This window comes from Magnolia sinica, chromosome 13 (assembly GCF_029962835.1).
Source record: "Magnolia sinica isolate HGM2019 chromosome 13, MsV1, whole genome shotgun sequence".
NCBI lineage: Eukaryota > Viridiplantae > Streptophyta > Magnoliopsida > Magnoliales > Magnoliaceae > Magnolia > Magnolia sinica.
The window spans coordinates 33,589,556-33,603,098 of NC_080585.1; the positions used below are offsets into that span (position 1 = coordinate 33,589,556).

Consider the following 13,543-nt stretch of genomic DNA (forward strand, 5'->3'; position numbering starts at 1 on the left):
TGTTTTCGATATAGAAGTCAAAATGTAGGTATGGCGCCCTCCAAGTGAGACTAAAAAATTGTTAAAACCTATTGAGATTTTGTGTCATGGGCCAGCCATCTTGGGACCACAGGCACTAGTCCAGGTCATCAGCTTGTGTTTTTATGTTTTGGAGCCATTTGATGATCCAAACCATAGGTAGGATGGGCCTCTCTATGGATAAAGTATTCTATTCCCTAGTGTTATAAAGTCCCTTGATATCCATCGATACACCTTCCTATGACGACACGAGCTTTTAGAGAAAGTCGTTATTTAACATGGAAGGTCCCAAATCCAACATGTGTCCGATAAGGTATCGTCCACCAAGCAGACAGCTTCCAAGCTTTATAATGTCATCTGCATCATGATCAGGATCACCTTACGCAAAAATCAGATATATATATATACCATCCAATGATATTTTGTTATTTATCAATGGTTAAAAGTTATTTTCTATGTTGTGGTCCACTTAGTGAGTGGATGAAATTATTTTCTATTTTGTGGTTCACTTGGTGAGTGGATGGAGCTGATTTTTGCTCAAGGCGATCTTAATTGTGGGGACACCTTATTTGAAAGGTTAGATGTCGAAAATACATGATATGTTGAAAACTATTTGCCAGGTGGACTGAAAATTTATGGTCTTGATACCTTGTCGGCATGAGAAGATGTCAAGTCCAACCGGTTGTACCTGAGGTTACGGTCCACCCTGCGGATAACTCCTAATTTTTTAAGTACATGGGGCATCCAATCCGTTTAATAGATTGGTCCCTTCCATGAGGACAATTTATGCAAAAAACAGCTCTATCCATTCATCAGCTGGACCACACTTGTATTTTGGTATTTATCAATGGCTATGCAATGGTGTGGCTCACTTGATAAGTTGATAAGGCTGATTTTTGCAGTAGGTGATCTTCATGGTTGGCCAATCTATTAGGAGGACTGGATGTCACAAGCAATTAATAAGTTTGAAGTTATCCACTGGACGGTCACAATCGAATGAAGGATATTCTAATAATCTTATCATTGAATGGATTAATTTACGGGATATTACAAGGTACAAGACAAACCAAATGAGGAGGCAAAGGAATATTAGATAGAGGATAGAGAAAGGTGGGCCCCTCAACCACTGTATGGTCAGGATTGGTTTTGAGATATTGGTATACTCTCATTAATTATAAGTTTGGTTAAGGCGGTTGATTTGGAATGTTGTCTTTCTTTAATCAGCATGGGACAATCTATGCGTGTATTTTTCGTTACAAGGTGGGGCCCACTTGGAGGAAAAAAATCAATTAGATGGTTAGGATTTGACATCTTTTGGAAGATAAGGTGGAGTTTGGTGGATATGATTAGAAGTTAATCTTGGATAGTCATGATCATGAGGGGAGAACCGGAATATGATAGAGAGATCTATCTACCGTACAGGTGGCAGAGTGATGTGCAAATGGGGTCCGTTCATATGTAGGGCCCTAGGATGGATGGCTTATTTGCCAAACTTCACACTTATTGGACAATCCTATCAATTTGATCTGTGGACATTGAAGTGACGGTGGAAGATGGAAAGAGTTAACGGCCAAATATTCAACCGTAGAAAGTAACGGATAGGATTGTGTCCTTGGTTTTATTTTTAAAATGTGAGCCATTCTTCCTGGGGCCAGTATATGGATGGATGGGATAGATAGATAATCACCCTGCCACGTGTCATGCGGAGAGATGGCTACACCGGATTAGGATTTCTTCCAGCTCTAGCGTATAAGAGGGTATACAAATACAATTTGTACCAAGGCGATTCTCGGTAAGGAGAGATTGATAAAGCTATTGGAGACACACGTGCCAATTTAGGACCTGTGTTCGAGATCAGAGCCGTTCATCAAGTGGGGCCCATGGCGAAATCTATCTGAGCTGAAATCCATATCTGTGAATTAAAAAATGAGCCACGTGTGTGAGTAAAAAAAAGACCCATCATGAAAAAGATGGCCCACAACGGAGAGACTTGAATGGGTCCTTTTTCTATTTTTTGCGATTACTTACGCCCTACGTGAATAATATCTATTTAAGAATTGATCACCCACAGCTGGCTGTATGCTGCCTTGTCATACAGCTCCATCTTTCCCACCGACATGCCAGTTGTGCAGAAGATCGGTACCGTACAAACGGTAGGCCCCACCATGAAGATCACATACCACAAAACTGAGCCTTTCATTTCATCAGGTGGGCCATAAGGTTGGCATCAATGGAAAACATAAAGATGCGGCCCACCAATGAATGGGATCAGCCTTATTTTTGAGCAAGGAGATCGCCATGGTGGGGCCTACCATTTTCATGGTACAGATTTCCCACGCGGATAGAATGTTTCTCAAAAAGTTAGAATGCAGACGGCTGTAGGCGATCAGTTCTCCATATCCGACCATGATGAGCATGGCCACACTACACGTTTATAAGGCCGCCCATCCAGACTGCAACACGTGGCAGCATTGCATGCAGGTGTGAGATCCAATCCGTCCATCTGGTAGGGCCCATAAAGTATATGGTCTGGTCCGAAAATTATTCTGGACAACTGATCATCGCGTGGGCCTAAGTGTACCAAATAAATGGACAGATGATAAAAACTTCTCAAAGTTTTTTTTTTTTTCTAACCCAGTTTCTTATTACTACATTTGTGAACCAGGCGTGGAGTAGACCAGCCGGATTTTTGGTGAGGGGAATCTAATGGTAAGACCCACCTGATGGACGGTTTGGATCTCATGCTCACATGCCTGGTTAGCACATGAATCACTTTCACTCACTAACCGAGAGCCATGCAGAAACTTTCATGAAATCCACACCGTCCATCAGCTAAGCCAAAACTCAGGTACTGTAGTTAGTTTTATATAGGGTTCACCAAAGTTCACCTTATGTGATTCTTCACCATAAAAGAATTAGCCAAATTACCCAAAAAATAAAAAAATAAAATCACTTGGATTGAATCCAAAATGAGCCTTGTTGGAATATTTGGTTGAATTAAATAGACTATTCAAAATCGAGAACCAAAAAAGGAAAATAAATTTTGAAAAAGAAGAACTTATTGAATGAGTTGAGGCGTGACTGAGTCACTCGGCTTGAAATCGAATTTGCTCCCCTTGGACAGCGTCCCAAGTGCAACAGGTTTCCAGAGCAATCGACCTCCAGGATACAACGACTATGACCCGGTCCCAGTGGTGCACTCACTGTACACGGGCTCGAACCACTTGCAGTTTAATCCGAAAGTACTGAGTTGACTCAGCGATGAACTCAGTAGAAAATGCTTAAAACCGAATATCAGAGAGCGTTTTAAGAGAAGAATTTTTCGTATATATGAAACTGGAATCGGTTGTCTTTATATAGACTCCGAAGTGGTGCATAAGCACCCTTTTCAAAAGGTTAGGTCCGTTGGGTTTAAACCCAACAGAGGCGACCAACCGGAAGGGACGCATCTCTCTGGTTTAAAACGAAAAGGCGCAAGTGCGAGTACACTTCCGCACATACAGTCCTGCGAGTACCCATACACACACCCACGCGAGTATACACACACCGCACCCACACCCGCACCCGCACCCGCGCCCACGCCCAGCCCAACCCAGCCCGTCCCGTCGCGTCGCGTCGCGTCGCACACGTGCACGTGCACGCGCACACGGACACGGACTCGGACTCGGACTCGGACTCGGCTCGGCTCGGCTCAGCGCGCGCGCGTGTGTGGTTAATGGCATAGATTAGAGCTATTGGCATAGCCCCCCCACAGGACCAAATTCACATGCCCCCTGAAAGGGGCTCAAGCCCTAAGCAAAAATACTATCTTATATACAAGATAGTTAACTTTGTCAAATCCGATGTGGGACAAAACCCCCAACTCAAAAGTACTACAACTTTTCAAAAATGGAGGGAAATTATCGAAAATTTGAAAATTCAAATTTTAATACTATTTTAAAACAAAATATAACAATCCCCCATATGTTTTAAAATAAAACCCTTTCGGATTAAAGCGTAATAGTTGTGCAATGGTGCCGGTGTCACCATAGACTTGAATCGACATTAGAGTAAGCAAGACAGGTCTACAAGAATCAGGTGACACCATAGTCTTGAACCTGAATCCTTTTAATGTAGATCGCAAGTACATGCCACTCACACAACTCTTCCTCTGCAAGTGATTCTGCGGTTCGGTGCGTTTTGGCCATACACCATTACCTGGATTTCATGAGTGCTCTAGAGAATTCGCCTAGATTCTCATAGGAAGCGGCCTCCACCTCCACACCCATATAGGTGAATTCCATCAAGTGTATGCAGCAACTGTATACACCACCAAATATATGGCTATGGATTCATTAAAAGTTCTAACAACTCATCCTTCTACGTTGCTGCTCGCACTGTACACCATAGAAGGGGCTCATACAACTCAGTGCAATCATCTACCTCGTGTCTTGTTGTTTACCAATTGAACCTATCTCATGGGATCTCCACTTGTATAGGTTGGGTTGCCGACACTGGCAGCTCATATATTAGGCTCAACCCCATTCCCTTCGATGTACCATTGACTAACCTTTTAGATAGTCCTTTGGTTAAAGGATCTGCTAGATTCTTTTCTGACCTCACAAAGTCAATAGATATGACTCCATCACGCAACATATGTTTTACTATGTTGTGTCTGAGTCTAATATGCCTGCTCTTTCCATTATATATTTTACTCTTTGCTTTTGCTATAGCTGCTTAACAGTCACAATGAATCGATACGGCCGATACAGGCTTTGGCCACAATGGTATATCAGCTAAGAGATTTCTAAGCCACTCGGCTTCTGATCCAGCCTTTTCTAAGGCAATAAACTTGGATTCCATAGTAGACCGAGCGATACATGTCTGCTTGGTAGACTTCCAAGAGACTGCTCCTCCACCTAAAGTGAAGACATATCCACTCGTGGATTTTGTCTCATCTGAATCACTAATCCAGTTAGCATCACTGTATCCTTCTAATACAGCAGGAAAATCATTATAATGTAAACCATAAGCTATACTGCCTTTTAGGTATCTCAAAATTCTAGACAAAGCATTCCAATGCTCTTTTCCAGGGTTATGTGTATATCTACTTAGCCTTCCTACTGCAAAAGCTATGTCTGGTCTAATGCAGTTTGTTAGATACATAAGGCTACCAATTATTCTGGAATACTCCAATTGAGACACGCTATTTTCAGTATTCTTCATGAGAGTCACACTATAATCATAAGGAGAACTAACAGGTAGACAGTTAAAATGGTTAAACTTTCTCAATATCTTTTCAATGTAATGAGATTGTGATAATATAATAATACCATTTTTTCTGGTTACTTCAATACCCAATATTACACTAGTTTCTCCTAAGTCTTTCATGTCAAACTTAGATGACAAGAACTTCTTAGTTGTATTAACTAATTTAATATTAATTCCAAAAATAAGCATGTCATCAATACAAAGGCATATAATAACATAATCATTTTCAGAAATTTTACTATATATATATATCTACATCATTTATATGATAACCATTTGATTTTAAAACACCATCGAATTTTTCATGTCATTATTTAGAAGCCTGTTTTAAATCATATAATGATTTAATTAGTCTACATACTTTATTTTCTTTTCCTGATATCTTATAACCCTCAGGTTGTTCCATATATATTTCTTCTTCTAAGTCTCCATTTGGAAGCTATCGCTATTAAGACCCCGATAGTTGTAATTCTAGTTTATATATGGAAGCTATCGCTATTAAGACCCTGATAGTTGTAATTCTAGTTACAGGAGAGTATGTATCAAAGTAATCTATTCCTTCTTTTTGTTTAAAGCCTTTCGCTACCAACCTAGCCTTAAACTTTTCAATAGTCCCATCTGATTTTAGTTTCTTTCTAAACACCCATTTACAACCTATTGGTTTATTTCCAGGTGGTAGGTCTACAATTTCCTAAGTGTTATTGGATATAATAGATTCTAACTCATCATTTATTGCTTCCTTCCAAAAGGTTGCATCTGGAGAATTAATTGCTTCTATATAGGTTATAGGATCATCTTCTACTAAGAACGAGAAAAAACCATCTCCTAGGTTAGTTTCTCTTCTAACCCTAGTACTTTTTCTTGGTTGTATCTCTTTTACTACTTTCTCGTAGATATTTTTACTAGTACACGCAATATCTGATTCTTTGACTTCCTCTATTCCTATAGATTTAGATTTCATAGGGAATACGTTCTTAAAGAACTCTGCATCCCTAGCTTCTATAATTGTATTAGGATCTAGAATATTATCCTTAGTTTTTAAAACTAGGAACTTATAGGCCGCACTATTTTGTGCGTAACCTATAAATACACAGTCGGTCATTTTAGGACCTAATTTTCTTTTCTTAGTTTCAGGTAATCCTACTTTAGCAAGACACCCCCACACTTTAATATATTTGTAACTAGGAATATGATTCTTCCATAGTTCATATGGTATTTGTTCAGAAGATTTAGAAGGAATCCTATTTAGAATATAACAAGCAGATAGAATTGCTTCTCCCCACATATTTGAGGGTAAGCCTGAACTATTTAACATAGCATTCATCATCTCTTTTAGAGTTCTATTCTTACGTTCTGCTATTCCATTCTGTTCTGGTGTATGAGCTGTAGTTTCATGAACTATTCCATTCTTTTCACATAATTCTCTAAATTGAGAAGATTCATATTCACCTCCTCTATCTGTTCTAAGTCTTTTAATTTTTATATTTAACTGATTTTCAACTTCAATTTTGTATTTAGAAAAAGCATCTAAAGCTTCATCTTTGTTCCTTAATAAATAGACTCTAGTGAACCTAGAGTAATCATCTACAAAAGTTATGTAATATCTTTTTCCACCTCTAGACATGTGATTTCTAAAATCACCTAAGTCATTGTGTATTAACTCTAATAGAACAGATGATCTTTCTATTTGTTTAAAGGATTTTCTAATGAATTTTGATTCGACACATGTTTCACATTTGTCAAATTCTTCATTAGATATATTAGGTAATAAACCTAATCTTTTCATTTTCTTCAAAGATGCTATATTCACATGACCTAATCTACTATGCCATAGATAAAAAGGTTCAACGATATAAACAGAACTGAATGTCTTCTTATTATTATCATTGGATACATTTATAATGAATAAACCATCGCTACAGTACCCCTTACCAACAAAGGTTCCATTCTTAGTCATTACAAGCTTATCTGAATCAAATACTAACTTAACACCAGTTTATTGAGGAGTGAACCAGAGACTAAGTTTCTTCTAATGTCGGGCACATGTAGGACATCATTCAACATCAGAGTCTTTCCAGAAGTGAGTTTCAGAAGTACTTTCCCTTTCCCTACAACTGGAGACGTTCTAGCATTACCCATGAACACCTGTTCATCATCTCCTGATACTTGATAGGAGGTAAACATGCTACGATCCTTGCACACGTGCCTAGTTGCACCAGTGTCTAGTACCCACTCCAAGTTGTTTACAAGGAAGACTTCTGACACCACAGCTACTATCATGTCAGACTCATTGCCTGTTTCTGTAAGATTAGCCTGCGGCTTATCTTTGTTTTTCTTAAGCCTGCAGGTTTTGACATGATGCCCAGGCTTTCCACAGTTGTAGCAGTTTTCCTTTTTCTTGAATTGATTGTTTGCATTCTTCTTTTTGAGCCTGCATTCATTTGCATAATGTCCAGGTTTGCCACAGTTATGACAGTTGCCCTTTTTCTTATTATTTGCCCGACTTGATTCCACAAGATTCGCCTTTGAATCTATCTCATTTTTATTTTCTTTTTAGTCCCTGATTCTATTGGCCTCCTCTATTCGTATGTGTACGATAGTGGTTTCCAAAGAAACACCGTTCTTTTTATGTTTCATTCTATTCTTATATTCTTTCCAGGAGGGCGGTAACTTTTCTATTAGTGCTCCTGAAAGAAACACTTCATCCAACTTAATTCCTTCTGTCGATAGTTCATGAACTAAACTTTGAAAATCATGAATCTGATTTGTGATAGGTATATCGTCTGTCATTTCATAATGAAGGAAATTAGCAATTGCATGCTTCTTAGCGCCTGCATCTTCTAATATGTATTTCTTTTCCAAAGCAATCCATATTTCTTTAGCAGACACGTAAGAAGCATACACGTCATATAGTTCGTTGGATAAAGAATTTAGAATATAATTTTTACAATTATTTTCATCTGTTACTTCAGTTTGATTTGCTGGATCTATAGTAAATGATTCAGATAATATGTATGAAACTTTCAGGGTGGTCAGAGCGAACATCAGTTTCTGTTTCCACCGTTTAAATGATTGTCCAGCGAACGGTTCGATTTTGGCTAACTCAGTAGAAGCATTTACTGTTACTGTAGCCATAGTCTATGTAATTCAACAAATTCGATTTCAAGATTGTTGGAATATTTGGTTGAATTAAATAGACTATTAAAAATCGAGAAAAAAATAATATTAGAGATAGAAAACTTATATATTTAAGTCGAGGCGTAACTTAAGTCACTCGACTTGAAATCAAATTTACTCTCACTTGGATAGCGTCCCAAGTGCAACAGGTTTCCAGAGCAATCGACCTCCGTGATACAACGACTATGACCCGGCCCCAGGTGCACTCATCAGACACGCTCGAACCACTTGCAGTTTAATCCGAAAGTGCTGAGTTGACTCAGCGATGAACTCAGTATAAAATACTTAAAACCGAATATCAGAGAGCGTTTTAAGAGAAGAATTTTTCGTATATATGAAACTGGAATCGGTTGTCTTTATATAGACTCCGAAGTGGTGCATAAGCACAGTCCTGCGAGTACCCATACACACACCCACGCGAGTATACACACACCGCACCCACACCCGCACCCGCACCCGCACCCGCACCCGCACCCGCGCCCGCGCCCACGCCCACGCCCAGCCCAGCCCGTCCCGTCCCGTCGCGTCTCGCACGCGCGCGCGCGTGTGTGGTTAATGGCATAGATTAGAGCTATTGGCATAGCCCCCCCCACAGGACCAAATTCACATGCCCCCTGAAAGGGGCTCAAGCCCTAAGCAAAAATACTATCTTATATACAAGATAGTTAACTTTGTCAAATCCGATGTGGGACAAAACCCCCAACTCAAAAGTACTACAACTTTTCAAAAATGGAGGGAAATTACCGAAAATTTGAAAATTCAAATTTTAATACTATTTTAAAACAAAATATAACAAGCCTTACCATGTGATTTTAGAGGTTTTAAGTATAATTTCATATTATTCCCACTTCTATAATGGAAAATCTAGACTATTTCCCTCAAATTTAATCAGTTCTAACTCATTTGCTTGCTCATCCATCTTCATTGCAAAGGCGAACATCTCTGTTGAGTAACTGCTATGGTTTACAATCAAAAGTTCTCTTGTTGCTAATTTGGCCGACTTTACTAAATAGGGGACCTTCACTTATCCTAAAGTAGACACGGAGCTTCTTTCTTCTCCAACGGAGCCCTAACAAACCACCTGGCGGTAGGTTAGTGCAGTTCTCTTGTTGCTAATTTGGCCCTATGCTAATTGAGGCGCTTCTTCTTTAGTATATGATTATAAACAATAAGAAAATCAAAAGAAGTGGCTGGGTGAGAAAAGGAAGCGGTCATCCAAAATAAGCTCTATTAACCAAAAAAAGAAGAAGAAGAAGAAGAAGAAGAGAGACAATCCAAAATAGGAAATTTATTATATGGATCAAAATCAAGTAAAAATGTGTCCCACCTGATCAAAAAAGAGGAGAGAGTCCAAAATAGGAAATTTATTATATGGATCAAAATCAACTAAAAGTGTCCCACCTGATCAGTAGAGAAGACTAGCATGAGTTTTTAAATACGGGCCCACCTAATTGGTTTAGCTTAAAAATTAGCTCGAGAATTCATTTAGATGAGCTCAATACAATAATGTATTTTATGCTTGGCTTATTTTTATAAACTCCAAGCTCTATTTGATGTGAATACTCAATTACTCATCTATAAGTGATTTATACCCAAATATAAAAAATCACTTATCTATGAGTGGCTTATAGCTTACATCTGATAGAGTCCCTTGATATACATTGATACACCACACTCTGAGAGCTTAAGCTTTTAGAGTGAATGATTGTTTAACATGGTATCAGAGCGGAAGGTCCTATGTTCGAATCTCGAGAGCAATAAATATGCCTCGCTAATATATTATTCTCTCACAGGGGGTCAGGAAAATCAAGTTCGGTCCAGGGACCGGGAAATTAAGCCCGGCCTTTTTATGGTGTGAGTGTCCCTACACTTTCGTCAATGTGTTCCCGTGCAGAGTTTCCACCTCACGTTGGGGGGGGGAATAAAGTCCGTTGATATACATTGATACACCACACTCTGAGAGCTTAAGCTTTTAGAGTGAATGGTCGTTTGACAACATCCAAACACAGCATGCAACTTTCAACTAAAAGTGGCTTTTATGCCAACGTATAGACATCCAAACATCCCTTAAAGATAATGAAAAACATTTTTAAAAGCCGAAAAAGGAAGTAATTCCTTAGCAAATGCTTTACCATTGCAATAAATGTTCCCAAGTCAATAGAGTAGTACTTCAATTCCAAACAGCGGGCTTTGGAATTTGCCAAATCCAAACCCAATGCAAATCCAAGAATTTGACAAGTTCATGGATTTACTAAACTTACATTCTCATTTCCTTCTGATCCCAAACAGGGCCTTAAGGTTTTGGTTCATGGACTTCACCATATCCATGAATTTGTGCACAATGTCCACACCCATCATTAGGTAGGCCACATCTTGTATGGGTCATGGCACAAAAAGCACAGCTATAGGCCAAATCCAATCCAAAAAAGTTCAGTTAATGAAAGTTTCATGGACTCATGTTATCACCCATTTACTTTCCCTGAAAGTTCTCAGTGGTTAGGATTGTTTTATTGGTAGTCTTTGGGATGTGGCCCATCTAAGGTAGGGCCTACCTGAATTGGTTGTCTTGTGCACATCTGCTAATTTCAAGGATATGAATTGCCCCCTGTAAATACAAAAGAAGACCCAAGTGAAGATTCTGCTATTATAGACATGAACCTCCTTAACATGATTCTACTGTTTTTTTCTTTTTCCTGCATTGAGGAAAAATATCTACCATCACAGAAAGGATTAACCCAATATTTACAAACCTACATACCATAGGAAGCCAAGCACACATTGTTCATGAACACACCACACTACCCATGCCTTTGGACCATTACCACCCTCCCTTTCCGCGGCCCCCGCTGTTTCCTTGCCCCAAAGACCCACCTGCTGCTCTATCCCATCCATCCACTTGATGTCCACCAGTACTAGTCCTATTCCAACCAGATGCTTGATCCCCATCACCAGATTTCCCTCCACGGTTCCATCCGTCTACTTGAGATCCACTTCCACTCGTGCCTTTGGTTGCCACGAACGTGTTGTTCCAACTCAGCCCGCTGGCTCTAGCAAAACCACCAGATGGGTGTCCCCGGCCGTATGATCTTGGTCTGTTCCAAGAGTCTGCTGGATTGCCACTTCCATCTGCATCTTTATCAGCTCCTGATCCTTTGTTCCAACTGGAGTGTCCTGGGCCAAAAGATCCTGGTTTGTTCCAAGAGTCTGCTGGATTCCCACTTCCATCTGTTTCCTTAGTAGCATCCACTCCTTTGTTACAACCAGATGATTGCCTGCTGAGAAAAGATGTAGATTTTAACTTGTCATTGCCTGCTTCTTTGTTCCAACCAGATGATTGTCCCCGGCCAAAAGATTTTGGTCTGTTCCAATTAGCGTTTTGATCGCTACTTCCACCACCTTTATCTGCATGCATTCCTTTATTCCAACCAGATGAGTGATCCCCACCAAATGAATTTGGCCGATTTCCAGCCCCACCTTCGGAATTTGTCCCTATACTCCAGCTGGATGACTTATGCCCTCCAAAAGAATTCCCACTGTTCCAATGATCTGTTTGTTCTCCATCTCTACTGCCACCTTTCGCTCCACTCTTCCAACAAGGCATCTGATCACCGCCAGTAGCTTTTCTTTTGTTCCAACCTCCTGCTTGTTCTCCACTACCACCAGACTTTTCATTTGCGGTCGAGGCTTGATGCCAGCCAGTAGATTGATTTCCACCAAAAGTTTTGGGTGTATTCCAACTGCCTCCATTTTTCCAACTAGTCTGATTTCCAGAGAAGCCTTTGCCGCCATCACAACCTTCTACCTGATCTCCATTCCAACGGGACGATGCATTCCCAGGAAGAGCTCCATCTCCATTCCAATGGTCATCTTGATCCTTGTTCCAACCAAATGGCTGACCCTGTTCCTGACCAGATCCCCGACCATGATGATCTCTGCCACCTGATCCTCCTTTATATCCTCCCCTTCCTCTTCTCCCACCAGATCCCCGACCCCCATCGAAGGATTTTGGTTTATTCCAACTGTCTTCTTGATATCTATTCCCACTTTCAAAATTCCCAATCCTTCCTTTGTTACAACCAGAATCCCACCCCCCATCAAAATCTTTTGGGCTACTCCAACCATCAGTTTGATTTCGCATTCCACCCATATCTTTGTTTGCATCCTTTCCTTTGTTCCAACAACCCATCTGAACTTGGCTAGAAAATCCTGTTTTGTTCCAGCCACTTGGCTCACCTTCATTTATATCATTTGGCTTGCCCCAATTTTGAAACTGACTGCCACCCTCACCCTTGGCTTTGTTCCAGCTGCCTGCTTCTTCTCCATGTCCAATGTCTGGTGGGGCCCACCCCCCTATCTCATTCCTTGTTGCAGCTGTTGTGTTTTTCCAAGAATCCCCCCGACTTCCACCCAAACCTTCTGCTCCTTTCCAACTACCAGTAGCTTTGCCCAAGGGATCATGCGGATGTCCGCTACCAATATTTTCATTACATTTCCACTCAAATGCTTTGCCCCAAGAATCTTCTTCTTCACACATTACACCTTTCCCTTTGTCCCAAGATCTTGGTTGATCTTGGTCAGCAACTTGAGCATGGTTCCAGTAGTTCTGTTTGTCGCTGACCCCTTTGCCTTTGTCATGGTTGTTTGCTTCTTTTCCCCAGAAGTTACCATTTTCACTCTTCCAATTGTCCTTTTGATACCCGCTCACATGTTTCTCTTTGTCCCAGCTACTACTTTCTGATTTTTTCCAACCACCGACCTGATCATTATTCACTACTCTGCTTTTATCCAACCAGCCTGTCCTGTTGTTTGAATGATTTTCCTGATTTCCACTTTCAGGTTTTTCTTTACCCCAGTCACCTGTATTTTTCCAACCGCCTGCCTCATCTACCGTTGGAAGCTTTATATTTCTCCAGTTGTCAGTGGCCATTGCACCAAAAACTTTGTCTCTGGCCGTTGCTTTGTTCTGCAATGCAGTCTGATCTTCAGATTTCGTAGTTTTGCTCCCCCAGGGGTCAAATGCTTCATCTTTGCCTGATAGTAATTAGAAGAACGATAGAGAGTGAGCCTATTCTGAAGATACAGTTCATGATAGTTCTGT

General features: G+C 40.3%; 1 protein-coding gene across 4 annotated transcripts in view; it reads right to left on the reverse strand.

The window, feature by feature from the left end:
• Positions 1-11,057: 11,057 nt before the first annotated feature.
• LOC131223521 (protein RNA-directed DNA methylation 3-like) overlaps positions 11,058-13,543 on the reverse strand; it is a 35,580-nt gene continuing 33,094 nt past the window's right edge. For 3 of the 4 annotated variants that reach the window (XM_058218959.1, XM_058218961.1, XM_058218958.1), the window contains one exon: positions 11,058-13,476. In XM_058218959.1, the coding sequence (XP_058074942.1) occupies positions 11,264-13,476 (2,213 nt within the window). In that variant the 3' untranslated portion in view covers positions 11,058-11,263. The remainder of the gene's footprint in view (positions 13,477-13,543) is intronic. The other variant, XM_058218960.1, reaches the window with a different exon arrangement.